General features: G+C 35.1%; 1 protein-coding gene across 3 annotated transcripts in view; it reads left to right on the plus strand.

The window, feature by feature from the left end:
• Positions 1-17,822, plus strand: part of LOC123677403 (protein artichoke) — a 294,809-nt gene extending 276,987 nt beyond the window's left edge. For all 3 annotated transcript variants that reach the window (XM_045613900.1, XM_045613907.1, XM_045613915.1), the window contains 2 exons: positions 3,712-4,007; positions 15,225-17,822. In XM_045613900.1, coding sequence (XP_045469856.1) covers positions 3,712-4,007; positions 15,225-15,797 — 869 coding nt within the window. In that variant the 3' untranslated portion in view covers positions 15,798-17,822. The remainder of the gene's footprint in view (positions 1-3,711; positions 4,008-15,224) is intronic.
• The last annotated feature ends 466 nt before the right edge of the window (positions 17,823-18,288 follow it).

Consider the following 18,288-nt stretch of genomic DNA (forward strand, 5'->3'; position numbering starts at 1 on the left):
ACGCAGATGAAGTTCGCAGCACGAGCCGCAGGCGAGTGCTGTAATTCATCAAGTGAGTTATGACCATTACCGCAAGTTGAATACTATACTTTATCTACGACTATTACAATAAATACTAAAATACAAGAATAGAGAAAGAACTTAATTGACAAACTCCAAAAATTAAACGAAAATTATGGAAGTGACATTTCTTCCCTCAATAACAATAATGGAATACTTCCTTTCGGCCAATCGAATGGAAGCACAGAATTATAGAAGCACAGATCCATCTTTTCCGATTTATTATAGTGAGTTATGGTAGTTAGTTATGATAACTCACGCTGTTTTTCATTCATTACGCTGAATTTTTCATTCATTATTTAACTGCTTTTGAGCAATTAATAGTATCTATTAATTGCTCAAAAGCAGTTAAATAATGAATGAAAAATTCAATAGGAGAAGATAAAATATTTTGTTCAATTTTAGAATCATATAACTTTCCAGGAAAAGGTTCATGAGCTTTTATATACATGAAAGTGATCGTTAATTTTTTACAAAGAGTCCCTTCTAAATTTCTGCCTATTTGATAACATCCTGTGGAATCCAATCCCTCAAGCACATACTCTTAATGTTTTCATTCGAAAATTATTTCCAAACCACGAAGAAGGACATTACACATCAACAATCGTAATGTTCGGATGTGTTTTCTAAATACGCCTCCTTCCCAATACCAAGCGGGCGAATCGATAGCAGGACAAATCAGAAGATATAGCGGGATGGAAATTCAGAGTATCCGTCTTCTTCCGATCAAAAGCTCCAGTCGAGAATGTTCCTGATCGACAAGCGGAAACGCTTCTGATAGACAGGCGATAATGCGAAATGGCTCGTTTATGAGGATTCCCGGATAGTTCGATTGTTGTCTTACTTCGGGACTAATAAAACGGGATATTGAAATGTATCATTCCCCGGTGCTGAGCGGGGATTTGAATAAAGACATTAAGCCGACTGAGCGCAGTCGTAAAGTTCATTTTATCGGAGATTTGAAGTGAGAATAACTCGAATTTGGGCGATGATTGATGGTGCAGTTATATCCGTACACTGTTCAAAAACGCTCCGTCGTTTTTTATGATCTTGTTCGTCTCTGCTTGAGAGTATAATTCGGGTGGCTTTTTCGAGGAGAAATCTCAGCAGTACTTATTATTTCAATTATTTTATAGTTGCCACTAATACTAAATGAACTTTAGTGAATCAAACATAAGATCACTGTTCAATACTCCGTACTACTACTCAGAAAACTGATAATTATAAGTATCGGGTGTTTTTTTTCGAGGTATACAGGGTGTGGCGTAATTAATGGATAATCCTGTACTGGCGAATAGAGAAGGTCATGGCCGACCAGAAAATGTAAAGTTATGCTCAGTAAAAATATCATAGTTTTCGAGATATCGGACAATTTCATTTTTTTTTTTAAAGTGCACCTTTATTCACTAATTTCAATGCTGTGATCACAAATCTTGTTATTTCTTTGGGCATTGTTTTTTATTTTACTCTCAGATAGCTGTACTATGAGATAAATTACCAAATTCCCACCATCTTGCTCAATTTAGAAAAAAAAAGTAGGATAATCCTCATGTTTGCACTTTTTAGAAAAAATGAAATTGTCCGATATCTCGAAAACTATGATATTTTTTCTGAACAAAGCTTTACATTTTCTGTTCGGCCCTGACCTCCCCTATTCGCCAGTACAGGATTATCCATTAATTACGCCACACCCTGTATAACTTTAAGTTGGCATTACTGTTCAAGATGGCGACCGATTTGACAGCTGTCAAGTGATTTATTCTCAGTTTGGTTTGGCAATTCATCATGAATAGACTCACGCCTGAACAACGCTTGCAAATAGTGCAATTTTATTTCGAAAATAATGGTTCTGTGCGGAATACGTATCACGCACTACGTCTATTTTATTTTGTTTAGAGATGAAGCGCACTTCTGGTTGAATGGCTACGTCAACAAACAAAACTGCCGTATTTAGAGTGAAGCTAATTCTCTAGTGTATGTCGAAACATACATCCAGAAAAACTTACTGTTTGGTGCGCTTTATGGGCTGATGGAATCATTGGTCCGTACTTCTTCAAAAACGATGATGGCCAGAACGCTACAGTCAAAGATGATCGGTATAGAGCCATGATTACTAACTTTTTCATTCCTGAATTGAACAACCATGATGTCCAGGAGCTGTGGTTCCAACAAGACGGCGCAACATGTCACACAGCTCGTGCCACAATCGATTTATTGAAAGACACGATTGGTGACCGCCTAATTTCACGTTTTCGACCTGTGAATTGGCCTCCAAGATCTTGTGATTTAACACCGCTAGACTACTTTCTGTGGGGCTATGTAAAGTCATTGGTCTATGCGGGTAAGCCACAAACCTTTGACCATTTGGAAGACAACAGTCGCCGTGTTATTGCCGATATACGGCCACAAATGTTGGAAAAAGGCATCGAAAATTGGACGTCCAGAATGGACTACATCCGAGCCAGCAGTGGCGGTCATATGCCAGAAATCATATTTAAAATGTAATGCCACAAGATTATCTTGCTGATAAATAAAATTCATGTCAATTGAATAATCCATCGTTGTTTTATTGCAATTTAAAGTTCTATAGCTCTAAAAAAACACCCTGAGTGCATTCAAAATATTTTGAGCGCTCGTTGATTCATGCGCCAAATTAACCAAAAGGGTGAGTCAAAAGTACTTGATCGATCGATAATTCTTTGAAATTTTCGGAGAATGAATCAAATTTTGACGGAATCGGCAGTACTCAGAGCATAAGCCTTAATTATTTTTTACTACAGGATGTTCTCAAATTGGTGAAACACAATTCCACTTTATTTATTCAAATGAAAATGCCCAATTTTATATGAAATTATACAGGGTGATTCACCGCGATGGCCTATTAGGAGATCACAATTTTGTGCTGCATCTTGAGGTTTGAGACAATGATCTTTCCCCCTAAAATATTTTCAGATCTCCAAAACTTCCGGTTATACCGGAAACCAACTACTACTTCCTTATTCTGAATGGCACACCCTGTATATTATTGCGTCATTAGATAGCTTTTTTATTGACAATTTGGGCAATGTGCCATGCATTGGATGAAAACTCAACGGTTCATGAGTTAATGGGATTCTTTTGAAAAAATTGGTGGGCGACGAGGACTTTTATTTTGTTGAAATTTCTGCATAAACAGTTTTTCTTTATTCTGCAAATACGTAGTATTATCAACCTAATCGTGGTTTGAACGAAAAATAAACAGGAAGTTTATCAGATCATGAACTTGGACAACTCAAATTCATCAAAACTCAAGTTTTTCAAATTAGATCCTAGATATATTTTTCAATATTTCAGTCAATTCTACGCATAAAAGAGTGGGGGTCACTTGAGTAAACCCTATACCTAAAATGAATAGTCTAAGAGTTATCAAGAAAAAGCTTTAAATCAGGATAAAACGCAATTTCTAACTGTGTGGAGTAGTCTGTAACTATTTTATTTATTATTATTTGAAATTTTTGATTACACGTTTCTAACTCACATCAAGTTTTCGTTTTAATTTTAGAATGGATCTCGTCAAACCATCAAAAGCTAATTTCATTCAGTTGATATAATATTTTCAATATAATGAACACAAATGAATATTTCATCTTGATGACCACATTCTTCTTCCAGAAAATCCTCTGTCATGCAGCTGTGACTCACAGGAGCTTTGGGAATGGTTACGAGACCATCAGAAGCTGGTAAAAAGAACATCAAGCCTAGAATTGCGTTGCGAACATCCTCCGAAACTTAGAGGCAGAATATTCTTGGAATTGGAACCAGAACAGTTCTGTGATCAACCCATTGTTGTCAAGCTTGGGATCCAGGATATTCAGCCGTTTTCAGTGTTGGTATCCTGGCAGAGCAGAAACCACTCTGGTTTGCATGGATATCAGGTGCTTTATTATTCCTTGGATGCCATCGACGAGGTAAGTTACGATTAATCTGATTGATAATTGAAAATTTCTGGTTCGTTGGTCTTTAGGCATTCGATCTGAGATTTCATTCTCAACTGCCTTTGAAGTCCTTTCCCAACCTCTAACTGCACGGAGGACAATGTTGTGAGGATAAATATTACTGTGAGATGTTTTCTTAGATCATTTGTTTGTTAAGACTTCCTAAGAAAGTAACACCATATGTTGTTCTTCAGCACTATAAAAAGTGCTCTTTATCAAGGGACGGAGTAGTACCATTTGAGACTCTCCAGAATTGTGAAGTAAGCATTCAAAATTTGTATATTTGGGTGAAATAAGATAGGCAGCGCATTCTTTAGGACCAGTTCCTATGAAATTTATGGTATCAAATGATTTCTGTGTTCAATTTCAATTCATTTCTGACACTTCCATAGATTTCGAACTACAATTAACGAGTTAATCGGTCAATCAAAGTGTTATCAAACCAGTCGTTAGTCATTCAATTCATGTGCAAAATGGGTAAATACGTTATTCTGAGATCAACCGACCCGTATTTACAATTATTTGAAGTATATTTGATGTTTAATGTTACATAAAATGTGAAAATGATATGGCAGGCAGGCTTATTAAATAGAGTTAAATAGAGTGTTCAATATAATTCATAGGCACATATTCCTTTAAAAAATAAGGTACAGGCTGTTTCACTACATGTAAAATGCAAAATATAATTTTCTGTCTCCGTGCATGCGCTACTGATTATCAAGAACTCAATTTCGGTCATTATTCCATACTCATTCCTTGAATTATTCATGAAAATCTAATCAAGAACTCAAGAGTTACGCAGGTTGAAAATTTCTGATGAAATATATAAAATACCGTGTATCTTATACACGAATAAAGTGAGAACACTTTCCAATACTGATTCAAACTCTCCAAAGAGTCCTGTATTTAGGTATACAGAAAGCATGTAGAGTGTGAATTTGAAAAGGTATCACTTTCGATATCTCGGTCTTCTTGCAAAATAAGAAAAAATGCAAAAGGTGATAAACTCTGGTTCGTAGGGAGACATTTTATATGATTACTTTGAAGGTAATTGCCGTACATTTAACCTTGTTTGTTAGTAGTATTAGTAGTAATAATTAAAAAGAAATTAAAATAGACAATGGCTAGCAGATCGTTTTCAAGAGAAATGGATCAGTGGAAGATTGAATGGCCACCACTCTCCCCAGATTTGACACCATAAGTTTTTTTTTTTTTTTTTTTAACGACTTTATTCTTCAATTAGATACAACAAGGCGACATTTAGCTTGAAGCTAGTCTTACATGTAACCTCATCATACCATAACATTTACAACACATCCATGACCTAGCCGGGATTCGAACCCGGTACCTTCGGCATCACAGCCGTCTCCCAAACCACTGCGCCACCGAAGGTAGTTTCTTTCCCTGGTTATATTCAAAGTCGGTTGTATGTAAAGTACTGCCCCAAGATGTATTCAAGTTGAAATTTTCCAATGTAGTAGTTAATTTAAAAATAGGTTTTATTGTTGTTTACAAAATAATGGATTTTGAAATTTTTAGGAAAAATTTTTCATTATTTTTGTTTCATTGCATCTCTTGCTATCGTAACTATTCTACTCTTTTTCTCATTTTTCGAGATTATTAATAAAAAAAAGTCAAATGTATGGTATTTCCTAATTACTACCTCACACGATTGAATATTTACCACTTTATGCATTCTTTCTGATTTTGCACGAGTTCCGAGATATTTAGGATGGTACCTCTTCAAATTGTATAAATCTGATTATTCGGAATGGAATCATCGAGAAGTATGTTTTCATAAATAGCCGAGTTGCCTCAAAATTTCTCATTGAGTTATGTGCCTTCCGCTTCAGAGGAAAAGTGGCAATTCAAAGACCACTTCAACTGGAAATGTTCCTCGCCTGAAATCCAGAAATATTCATACTCTCGCTCAACTGGAATATCTCTCGTAAACGCGTCACGAACGGTCAACATTTCCCTAAAAACCGGGACTTCTCACCAGAAATCACGTTCGGTAATGCGCTCACGTATTTTTATGGGATTTTCGTAACTCCTTCGCAACTTTTCAGAAGTTTGCGGTGCATTCAGCGTTGTATTCCCGACCATAATACTTCACAAAGTCACCAAGCACGAAATGTATGCATGTATAAATCTCATTAAGATGCCCTCGGAAAAATAACGAAGCAAATGTTGTTTTCTTGCGTTTCTGTCTTTTTACTTAGGGAAGCGTGAAACGTTTCCCTAACCTCCCTTCCTTTGGGGGGTGTGTTGTTCGAAGAAGAAGTGAGAATGGAGCGTGATAGCTGAATATTTAAGAACATGGAATAATTTCATTACTGAATGTTCTGCATTTCATTATTTCTGCTTCATGGACATTTCACATACGTTGTGGCTATTCGTCTTATTCAAACATAAAATTTGCATTCAAAGGACCCCGCACGTTTAGTACGGGAAATGGCTTTCCGTGAATTTGGCTGAATTTTTGATATGTTGTAGTTCTTGATGAACTGATCAGAAAAGTCCTTAGCCACAAAGCTCAAAAATGGACAATGTTCGAGATATGGAGCTTTGAAAATGGATTTTTTGCAATTTTTGGGGTTTTTGCTCATCAATCGGGGAGCTCTCATTTCTGGTTTTGATGGAATTTGGATGTTCGGCGGCCAGAACCCGACTGAGAAATGATCTACCTTGGTTATATTAGGCACCGCCATCGATAATTTTTTATACACTGCTCCACATTGGCTATGAAATGAGATATAAAATCCAAGATCTTCCATACATCTTTTCAAGCCACAAGATGACGCCAGAATAATTCACATGACCGAGAAACGACATATTGTGAGATTTTTTTAAGACAAGCCATAATATCTGAATCCTCATATATCTGATGTCCAATAATATCAAATATGTTAGCCGAAATGTTCATAACCAGGCATCGCGAGCTGTAATGGGGGAAAATGGGAAAATCATAATCATATTTCCTCAGGGATAACAATTGTGATCACTATTGATCTCATTTACATATGATATGTGATTTGTTTCTCACAAATCTCGATAATCTGACAATGGGGTGCCAAGACATTTTCCTTGGAATGTCTCGAAATTGATGATAGCATCTCACAGACAAACGAATCCGTGAAAATGTCTGCAGTTTTGATGCAATATAGTACTATACGGGTAGAATATAGAAGTCCAAGTGTTGGAAGCTAACTATGAATGGAACATCCGATATTAACCCACGAATTCTTGAAAATAATTTTTTTTTCTATGAACTTTTTGAACTTCACACATACGAATGAATACTATTTAATAATATGATCGTTGGCTAAATGAATGAGTAGATCAATCAAAAACAATATAATAATGAGAGTGACTTTCATAATAATAATAACAATAATGATAATAAACAAAAAACAATTTGAAATTATATTAGCAATCGCAAGAAATCATTTAGAATATTATGAATCGAATCGAGGGCAAAATTATCATTATTGTTATTATTATTATGAATGTTATTCTCATTATTATATTGTTTTTGATTGATATACTCATTCATTTTGCCAACGATCATATTATTAGATAATATTCATTCGTATGTGTGAAGTTCAAAAAGTTCATAGAAAAAAAAATTATTTTCAAGAATTCGTGGGTTAATATCGGAAGTTCCATTCATAGTTAGCTTCCAACACTTGGACTTCTATATTCTACCCAGATAGTACTGTATTGTATCAAAACTGCAGACATTTTCACGGATTCGTTTGTCTGTGAGATGCTATCATCAATTTCGAGACATTCTGAGGAAAATGTCTTGGCACCCCATTGTCAGATTATCGAGATTTGTGAGAAACAAATCACATATCATATGTAAATGACATCAATAGTGATCACAATTGTTATCCCTGAGGATATATGATTATGATTTTCCCATTTTCCCCCATTACAGCTAGCGGTGCCTGGTTATGAACATTTTGGCTAACATATTTGATATTATTGGACATCAGATATATGAGGATTCAGTTATTATGGTCTCTCTTAAAAAAATCTCACAATATGTCGTTTCTCGGTCATGTGAATTATTCTGTGTGGCATGAAAAGATGTATGGAAGATCTTGGATTTTGTATCTCATTTCATAGCCAATGTGGAGCAGTGTATAAAAAATTATCGATGGCGGTGCCTAATATAACCAAGGTAGATCATTTCTCAGTCGGGTTCTGGCCGCCGAACATCCAAATTCCATCAAAACCATAAATGAGAGCTCCCCGATTGATGAGCAAAAACCCCAAAAATTGCAAAAAATCCATTTTCAAAGCTCCATATCTCGAAAACTGTCCATTTGTGAGCTTTGTGGCTAAGGACTTTTCTGATCAGTTCATCAAGAACTACAACATATCAAAAATTCAGCCAAATTCACGGAAAGCCATTTCCCGTACTAAACGTGCGGGGTCCTTTCAGTTGAAATTTTGATTAATACCTAAATCACACAAAAATGATTTTCAATTCTACTTGGTATGAACCTTGTAACTAGCGTCTTCTATGAGAGTCAGATTTATATCTGACTCTCATAGAAGAGTCTTACAAGTTACAAGGTTCATACCAAGTAGAATTGAAAATCATTTTTCAATTCATGGGATGTAACCCAAAACATATTCGTATATGTCATTACAATGTTACCAGTAGTTTCGGCAAAATCGTGAAAATTTTGTGTGAAAATTTGTTTTTTCTACGCTCTTAATCTAACTTCAAATAATAAATCATATGCACATGCACATATGTAGATAGATGTGGACGAAATCTCAGTATTAGCAGAGGAAGTTTACATTTTCTCTATGATCATAATACATTTCAACGTATGATACAAGGGAACAGATAAAATCCTCAGCAAAAACTCTGTCCGTATAGCTGCAGTGATTGGTTAATGTATTTTTTTACAAAATTATCTGACATTGAAGGGCTTCTTCTTCATCCTAACAACATTCTTTCATGCATTCTTTTCACTTATATTGTAATTAAATCTGGAAACAAAAGAAAAAAGCACCAAAAAGAAGTTATAAATATTTTAGTTTCCATTACATACCACATTAAATGATGACAATTGAAATCACCACTATAAATTGAAAGATGTGAAAGAATCATATCGAAATTTATAGTATTATGGGTTTGTACATATAATTGACGAAAATATTACAAAATTTCAAAGTGATAAATAATACGTCTATGCGCTAGACCCAGGACTCATTGAGTGACGTGTTAGACCATGGCTAAAAAGCCCGAAATTTTCAAAATCTATTAATTCATTTTATTTTCTTCATTCATTCCGAACTTAGAAACTGAAAATATCCATCAAACCAAAACGACTAAATCAAACTGTAGGCATCTCGATAATCCGTTTGAAGAATTGAATGAATCATTACATCAGTTATTTTCAAACAATTCCAAAAGTTGATCATTAGAAAAGATAGTGTCAATATAAAAAAACATCCGGCTCGAAGGACCAATATTTTTGTTAAATTTTTCAACAGAATTCCATTAAAACGGATAATGGAACACTGAATTTCCTAACTGATATGTATTGAATTTGGCTTCGTTTTTTCAGCTCTCAATAATAGGCAGTCAATATAAAATTTCAACGTAATTTCAAGTAAAATCTGATAATTTTTGCAACATGTTCAACATAATTTCTCGCCAAGCCAGTGGCAAGTCCTTATTCTAATTTTAACCCGATTAGTACCTGTGGGGTGGATTTTGCACAATACCTTTTCAAGTTCGAATTGACGCTATTCATAATCGAAATGACATTAGTTAATACTAAATTGGCACCCAAAGCAAACAGACACGAATCAAAACCACATTGACCCTATTAGCCTTCAAATTGACAATTAACAAAATACAATTGGCACAAATTGACATAAAATGAATTAATTGATTTGATTATTAATTTGTCTGTAGCAAGTGAATTATTCTAAAGAAAATATAATATATTATTCAAACAAGATACCTTATATAAAGAAGAATTGTGCTGCAAATTTTAAGGGCAGATTTGTGCGATATACAGGGTGAGTCTTTTACTTGTACATATATTTCAATTGAAGAATCCAGGGGTCAAGGGAAACACTTTTTTTCATTTTTTCCGATTCAACTCGGTTGAAAAGATACAGACTGTTGAAAATGCATAAAAAATGTAATTTTCAGTTGTATCACGTAAAAGGAATCGAATCTAAGGAAATGATTTTCGGAATATAGTTTTTTATTGATGCGATGAATCTTTTCCGGACATAAAATTCCATCAAAGTGTGGTCATCAAAATGCCCAATATACTAAGTGAGAAAAAAAATATCGAATAGAAAAAAATAGTAAAGGAAAAAAGTGTCTGACCTCAGGAATCCTCAGTTGAAATATATTATGTACAAGTCAAAGACTCACCCTGTATAGTTTATGGAAATGGTAACTGGCATTATCTTTCAAATGTTCTATAAATGTCCAAAAAAACATCGTGAAAAAAGTGAAATTCATTGCATATCCCCAAAGATTTATTTTCGTATATACTTTATATTTTTATTATTACCAAAGATTTATTTTTGCTGCAAGGGATATGCAGTATTTTTTAATGATAATTTAAAACTCGTGAATGGTTTCAATTGATAAACAGTTATTATCTATGTCTGCTGCATGGGAATATTATGCAAGACATAATTTTTGACGAATTTTCCAAATTCATTCAATTTATTTGGAGATCGACATTTTATTTAATGTAGCTTAGAAATTGACAAATGTCAATTTGATTTTGTTTATTGTCAATTTCAAGTCCACTAGGGTCAATATGAGTTTGATTATTGACAATTTGAGTTTGATTAATGCCAGTTTGAAATTGAATCTGCCAATTTGATTTTGACTTATGCCATTTTGATTATAATTAATTAGCACCTCAGAGTAATAAACATAGATAGAGGGAGCATAAATAATTTTCAATATGCCAATTTTGTCCCCAACATGAACTATCAAATTTTACATGAAGCGCGCGGAAATGAAAACATATCAGCGACACGATATTTCACTCAATTCGCGAGTTTCTGCACGAAGAACGGCAAACCGATTTTTTCACCCCCTGTATCATGAATCGCGATTTCGATTTTCAAAGTGGATACATCAATCTTACATCTTGAAAAATGAAAATTTTCCATCCAAAAACCTCGAAGTTATTCTTGTTTCAGCGGAGCTCTATTTTCGATTTTTTTTCGAATTTTCCCGCTCAGAGAGAATTTTCCAACCAAAACTGAAAAATGTTACATCAAAATAACTTGAAATTTTCTAAGGAATCTATTTCTGCAATAAAAAAATGGTGTTCTAATTTGAAAAACGGAAGTTGACGTCATTTCCGGAAAAACCGGAGGTGCTCATGCCTTGAAAATATTTTAGATTTCATCAGCATCGTGAAATACTTATAAGTGCTGAATTTCATGAAAATACGTTCAGTAGTTTCCCGTATAAATATGGGTGAGGTTCCTCGTGAAAGACCCTGTATAATCGGGAATCGCTCATATAACTATATTTCGTTCAATATAATATAAATGTAGGATCCAGTTATTGTTCCCTGTAAATAATTGAGATGGTCAACCGGATGCTTGGAGACCTATTAATTTCTTCAAGTGTCGAGGGCATGACAGTTTCAATGAATTTACAGGGAACGAATTGTTATTGTACATATAATGTAAAAAGGATGTGCAATTCTTCGAGGTGTCGAAGATATGTCATGGAGTTGTAAATCTTGAAGAGATTTATTGGGGGGTTGAGAAAGTTCGAAGACAACACGGTCGTACCAGATGTGTCACATCTGTGTATCAGGTTCTAGTCCTTCGAGAATATTCGATTTCCAGGAATCCGCGAAGATGTATGCGGAACGGCAAAATTCTTATTGGACTAGGGGATGGTACTTTCCCTAAGGGTGTGGTCCAGCCGAAAGGAGGGAGGTCGATATTCGAGACAGGGTAAGTTTCAATCGTCAGAGAGACAGTTCAAATTAAGCCGAAGACGGGTACAGTTCAAGTTAAGCCGAAGACGGGTAGAGTTCGGTCTAAGTCGAAGTAAGAGTAAGTTCTGTCGGCAAAATTTAAGACGTAAGACGAAAAGACGGTTCGGGGACTAGATTAAGAAGAGTCGCGAACAAATCAAAGACGAGACGATCGAAAACTTGAAGTACGACAAAGACGTGATAAGCGAAGACGTTTCGAGTAATCAACAAACGAGTTAAAGACGAAATTCAGTACCGTAGTGAGAAACTTATAATTAAGACGTTGTTAGGATCTTCTCAATACTGAGTTTGTACTGTATAAGTGTGGCTTTGTAAATAGATGTAAATAATTGAAAAGAGTTCAATTATTACAAATCCAACAAAGTCACGGAGAAAAAGACGAAAGGCCAGGTAATCGAATCATACCTCTAGACGATCGATTAACCAAGCCTACATACCTTCATAACGATATAGTAAAATTGTGGATTTGAAAATATATTCCAATCCGACAACGTAATCTAACCATGTTGGGGACATGTAAAAATTGCGCATAGTTCCTCTATCTATGTTTATTACTCTATGACTAGGGTCAACATGATTTTGATTATTGACTGTTTGATTTAAGCCAGTTTGAAATTGAAGTTGCCAATTTGATTTTAACTTATGCCATTTTGGTTATGATTAGCGCCAATTAAAACTTGGAAAGGTATAGATTTGTCTTTTATTATTCGAATGAAGTACAAAATTTGAACTGAATTCATTGGACGTAACACGAACTACGAGTATGTCGACTTTTCGCCCGCAATTCATACCAATGGAGCAACATTCGAAGTGTTTTCCGGAACGCTTTTATTATCGAAAACAAAACGATAAAAGCCGTTTCGAAAACGCCGCCCGACCTTGTGGAACGGGCCTAATCCGCGTTGAAAACCGAGGTATCCGGTTCTGCAGCCGTTAAATTTCCCGTCTAAATATAAATCAGAGAAGTTTTTCCATTCCGCGGGCGCATTATGAACGGAATACAGGCCCAGGTAAAACGAATGTAAATTTTCGGTAATTGCAATTAATCCTCGACGTGGCCATGCGCGAAGATCGTTAGAAGTTTGGCCCGATTGAAAGTTCACACAGCTCACCTGGCTCGTAAACTAGGCCGCTTAATTGTTAATGTCTTTGAAAACTGCTTTTTTATAGTGGAGGGATGGCGAGTGGAATTTGTACGTTAGGGCGGAAAATGCCGCTTTTGGTAGGGCGAAAGGGAAATTGCAGTTTTGGTGGTTTGGTTTTTCGGGTTGGAGTGGGTGGAGAAAAATTTCCCACTTTGGGTCTTTTGGCGGTTGTTGATGTTTGAATGCTGGAACCGTGAAGGCCGACAAGTTTTTTAAGGACGTAATTACTGCAGGTTTGAATTATAATTCCCTCCTGATAATATATTTTTCTACAACCAGTAGCGATGCCAGCTCCCAAAAACAGGGGTCGAAGGAGGGGCTGGATTTTTTTGGGGGTCCAAAGTAAATCAAAATAATACACGAAAATCATAGTTCAGCTGATCTTGTAATTATTTTAGCCTTAGTATGTCAAAATTTAGGGAGGGGGGTGTCACTGTCTACAACCGTGGAACTCTATTTTCACGGATTCATCTTTTATCGGTCAAATTCATCACTGGTAGTTTGAAAATTTATAAGAAGAAAGTTCGATCCTGTACTAAATTTTTCAGTTTCTTGTAGTTTAATTTAATTTATTTATTTATAAAAAGTTCTTCAGATTTTAACCCAAAATAATTTAAACATATATTTCACAGATTCTGAAGAAAAAACAATAACAAAAAATGCTGGGTCAGTCAAAAAAATACAATCTGATATTTTGAAATGGAACAATTAAAAATTTTCAAGTGAGAATTTACAGTGTTACAGGCATCACACAAATTAAAAAGAGGTGAATACTTCAATGTTCGAGGTGTCAGCATATAAAATGTATTTCTAACTCTAGAGGCTGGTCTTGGAATAGCAAAATATAGTTTTTCGAGAATGGAACAATCTTTAGTGACACCGTTTATTAGTTTGTAAGTAAAAACAACTAAATGACATTCTCGTCGATATTTCAAACTATTCGTGCAGTGACTGATCAAAGCAGGTTCTGTGGAAAACCGATAGGCGGGTAAACACCATCTGCTCTATATGAAAAAAGTTTAAGACAACGCCGCTGCACAGACTCAACTCTCTCAATTTGGACCCGGTAGCAAGGAGACCATATTATCGACGCGTATTCTAATTTTGATCTGACATATGCATAATAAAGGGTCTTTAATGTAACTGTGTCAGAGAGATTCGCGCTATGAGCTCGTACATCTCATTCGCAGCAGACAAAGTAGCATCAATGTGTGGCACAAACGAAAGTCTCGAATCATAATTCAAATCAGTTAACACCCATGAACGCTGGAGAACTTTGATCGCTATTGAGTAATCAAAAAGAATAGTATTTTTGTTTTGCGTTGATGACTTAACATTACACTTCTCAGCGTTCAAAGGCCACCCGTTTCTTGTAGAGGAAGCCACTCTTCAACTCGTTGCAAATTGGAGGCGAGCCGCAAGCAGTCCAATACATTGCTTACCTCCAGGTATATTTTGAAATTATGAAGAGGAGTGGCCCAAGGTTACTTCCTTGAGGGACTCCAGAAGTACTAGAGAATACTTTAGACCTAACTCCCCTGAACTCGACATATTGCCGCCTATTGGATAAGTAAGACCTGAAAAGACCAATGAGAGCCGAGGGAAGGCCAAATTGGGGCAACTTCCTCAGCAATATTTCATGATCAAGCAGATCAAAAGCCTTTGAAAAATCAGTATATCATATATCAACTTGGGACTTTCTCTCAATGACCTCGGGAATAAACTGGATTCCAGTTTAATTACATGTTGGTTTCATATAATATCATACACTTATGAAGTCACTAAAGGTACAATAAACGCATGAATGAACGCGCGCTCAAAACGTCTGACCCCTCATATTATTTATGTCTTAAGATTATCTGGTTGAGTTATAGCTATCCAGAGGCGCAGAAGAATTATTCAGTATTTTCACTCTGTATTTGAGCGGTGTAAATATTTTTTCTCAAGAGAATATTTTCGTGTAGTTCTCAAATGAAATCATATTTTTAATTTCTTATGATAACACTCTCCTTTTTCAGATTCGAGGGAAAATGCTAGAACGTTCATCCCGCTCAGTGAGGCTCCAAAAGCTCCTCCCAGGTACCAAGTACCGCATCTGCGTCCTGGCGCTAGGCAATTGGGCGTCGCATCGTCGTGAGTCCGCAGAATCTCACCTAGCCGCCCACGTGAGACCAGAAAGCAACAATTCCATGGAAGTGTACAGTGACGCGATGTTGCCCCTTCTCATGGACTCTTTCAAGAGCAAGTGCTCCGAGGTTGTCACACTGAACATGCCGGATTCCATGCTTGTCGGGGTTGGCACCCCTGAGTATGGAGTGGGGGAACCACCTTCCATACTGACCCGTAGACTAGGTCTTATCATTGGGTGTTGTATGGGCTTCGTTGTGTTCATAGTGCTAGTGTCCATCCTAGGGTATCTGAAGGTGAAGAAGCAGAGACAGGCTGTGAAGAGGGATCAGCCTAGTGTACCGCCGGAGTATATTTCGTACAGACATTTCTCCATACAGAGTGGGGAGGCTGGAGCTCATCATAGCACCACTGGAGGTCATCCACATTTCATAACGAACATGAACACAACTACCATTAATTAAGAACTGTATCGCTGAACTGTTGATTTTTTGTACTTTTGTCATATGTTTATACGATTTTCAAAACGAATGGGCTTAATTGTTCCACCGTTGATCGATGCTGCCCTTGTACAGTGTGTCCCAACAAGTTTAGAGAAATGAAGTATTGTTTAGGTAGTATTGCTTTTTCCTATGCACAATGAAGCAGTTTCAAATTCAATCAGAAAAATGTTAATTAATTCCTAATTGTTTGCATCAATTTTAAGGGTTACCAGGGGTTTAAACCACGTGACAATCTTGTGATCTGCCAAAGTTTAACTACTCCTCTCTCCTCAGCATTGTTGAGATTCGATCAATTTTGAGGAAAATTCAAAATGGGTTTCAATTTAATTTTGAATTTGAGCAAAAATGCATTTTCAGCCTTCAACAAGACTTTTTGTGTAATATTTTCATGAGAAAATTTATTAATTTTCTGGAAAGTTATATCATGCATATATTTATTCTTCAATAAAAATTCATGTAATCCTTTTCTTCCATTCCAAAAAAGTTTATAAAAAAGGACTTACGAATTACGAACTCTCAAAAATGATTAACAGTGAAAACCTCTATAAATAGATGGTATCTAGCCTAAAATAAAGCGGACTAATTTCTCAACTGATCGCTGAAACGGTATATATCCCTCTTAAATATAACAAAGCTCACAACTTTTTTATTGAACATAATGATGCTGAACCATAAGTAGCAAGTTGCAACAACGAATTTCATAAGTATCAAAAGTTACTAATAATATTGTGTCAACTTATGTCTCAAAAGTTAAGGCACAAATTTCTTTATGTAATCAGAAAAAAATATGGTTTCACGGCAAGCTCATTTAAAATTTTTATGAACAACAAAATTTATTTCAAATTAAATGTAAAGGTCCATTATGGTCTTTAACAATACGCAATCTTCTGGGTACATTTCAGATCAAGCGTTGGACCGTTTAAACATCCAGAATTTTATTTAAATATTCTATTAATTGTTGCTCATGTTTTCATCTAAAACGTAGCACTATAGTGAGATTGATTTCGTTCAATAAACCATTGATGATTGTTGATTAACCATTTTGTTAAGTAGTTGTGAATATCACTTTGATTGTCCACAGCTTCGCTTTCAACTTATCTCAAATAAAGCCTGAAAATCACACCAACTGATATCGCGAACCAATCTAGAACTTCCTCAGCAAATTAGGCCTTTTTTCAGATAGTTAGGAACATTATCGATATTCTCGGCACTTTCAATCAAAATATTTTTTCTATCTAGTCTCTATCAGTCTAGATTTTCCATTTTAAAGAAGATTTAGGCATATCAAACCTTCTTCACATTCTGCTTTTGCACGATATATATTTCTCCGCGAAACATTTTGATTTTCCCGTCGAATAAACAGGAAAAATCGTTGAATGTTCTTTCAAAAGCTGACTTGACATTGTAAATTTTTCGAATTTTTTCATACAGTTGAAATTTCTGCCAAAACTTTTGAGACATACATTTTTTGATCATTCACCTAATAAAGACCAGTAAAGTTAATTTAGTTCATAGACTTCCACAAAACACCACTACTCCTTTAATTTGCTCTTTCTTAGAGTACATTGTCACTTGTAATAACTATACAAGTATACAGTATAAATGAGCATATAATTGTCACTTGAATTCAAATTTTGAAACCAATTAATGGAAAGGCTTATACGGAACTTAATTTTCAGAAATTGTAAGTCTTCGATTATTCGATAAACTTTGTTTTTTTTTAATCTCAGTACAAGCAGAGAAAACAACACATGTGAGTTCTAATAATAAGCGGGACATCCTGTACACAATTGTTCATTTAATTACAGATATTGAAATCATCGTCGATTGACCACACATACCCATAACAAGAGTTGAAATATTTGTTAACCTTGCATAAATGCACTGCCCTAAATAAATCCTAATTAGACTTCATGACGTAAAATACATTCAGGCAGTGATTTCAACGAAACAAGAGGTATTCGACCTGTTGGATACCAATTCAGCTTCAGCCGAGGCTTCAGCTATGAATCGGTATTCTAAATAGATAATAATAATAATTAATACCACAATGTATAATTCTCTTTCTTTCAATGGAAATCAATAAATCAACTTATTGTTGTGTCACTTTTATTACTGAATGATTCTTTTGGAGATCCAAAAACAACACATTTATTTATTATTATTATTTTTAACAAATAATAGAATTCGATGTAAAAAATTCATGAGAACTTGATATGTTGTTTTTTGATTATTTATTACGTCTTATCTTGTTACATAGACTTCCCAATGAAATGAAATGGGAACAATGCAAAATTTTAATCAGAGAAAAATTATCAATACCTAATTTTTCTGTTCTGATAACTTTTTTGCACTACATTTCTTCACAACAGAAATTATGATTCGGTGCTAAAAAATAAGTAATTTCAAAATTGGTTTGTTATGAATGAATTCATTAGTTGTAAATGAATTG

The sequence above is a fragment of the Harmonia axyridis genome, chromosome 1 (genome assembly GCF_914767665.1).
Source record: "Harmonia axyridis chromosome 1, icHarAxyr1.1, whole genome shotgun sequence".
NCBI lineage: Eukaryota > Metazoa > Arthropoda > Insecta > Coleoptera > Coccinellidae > Harmonia > Harmonia axyridis.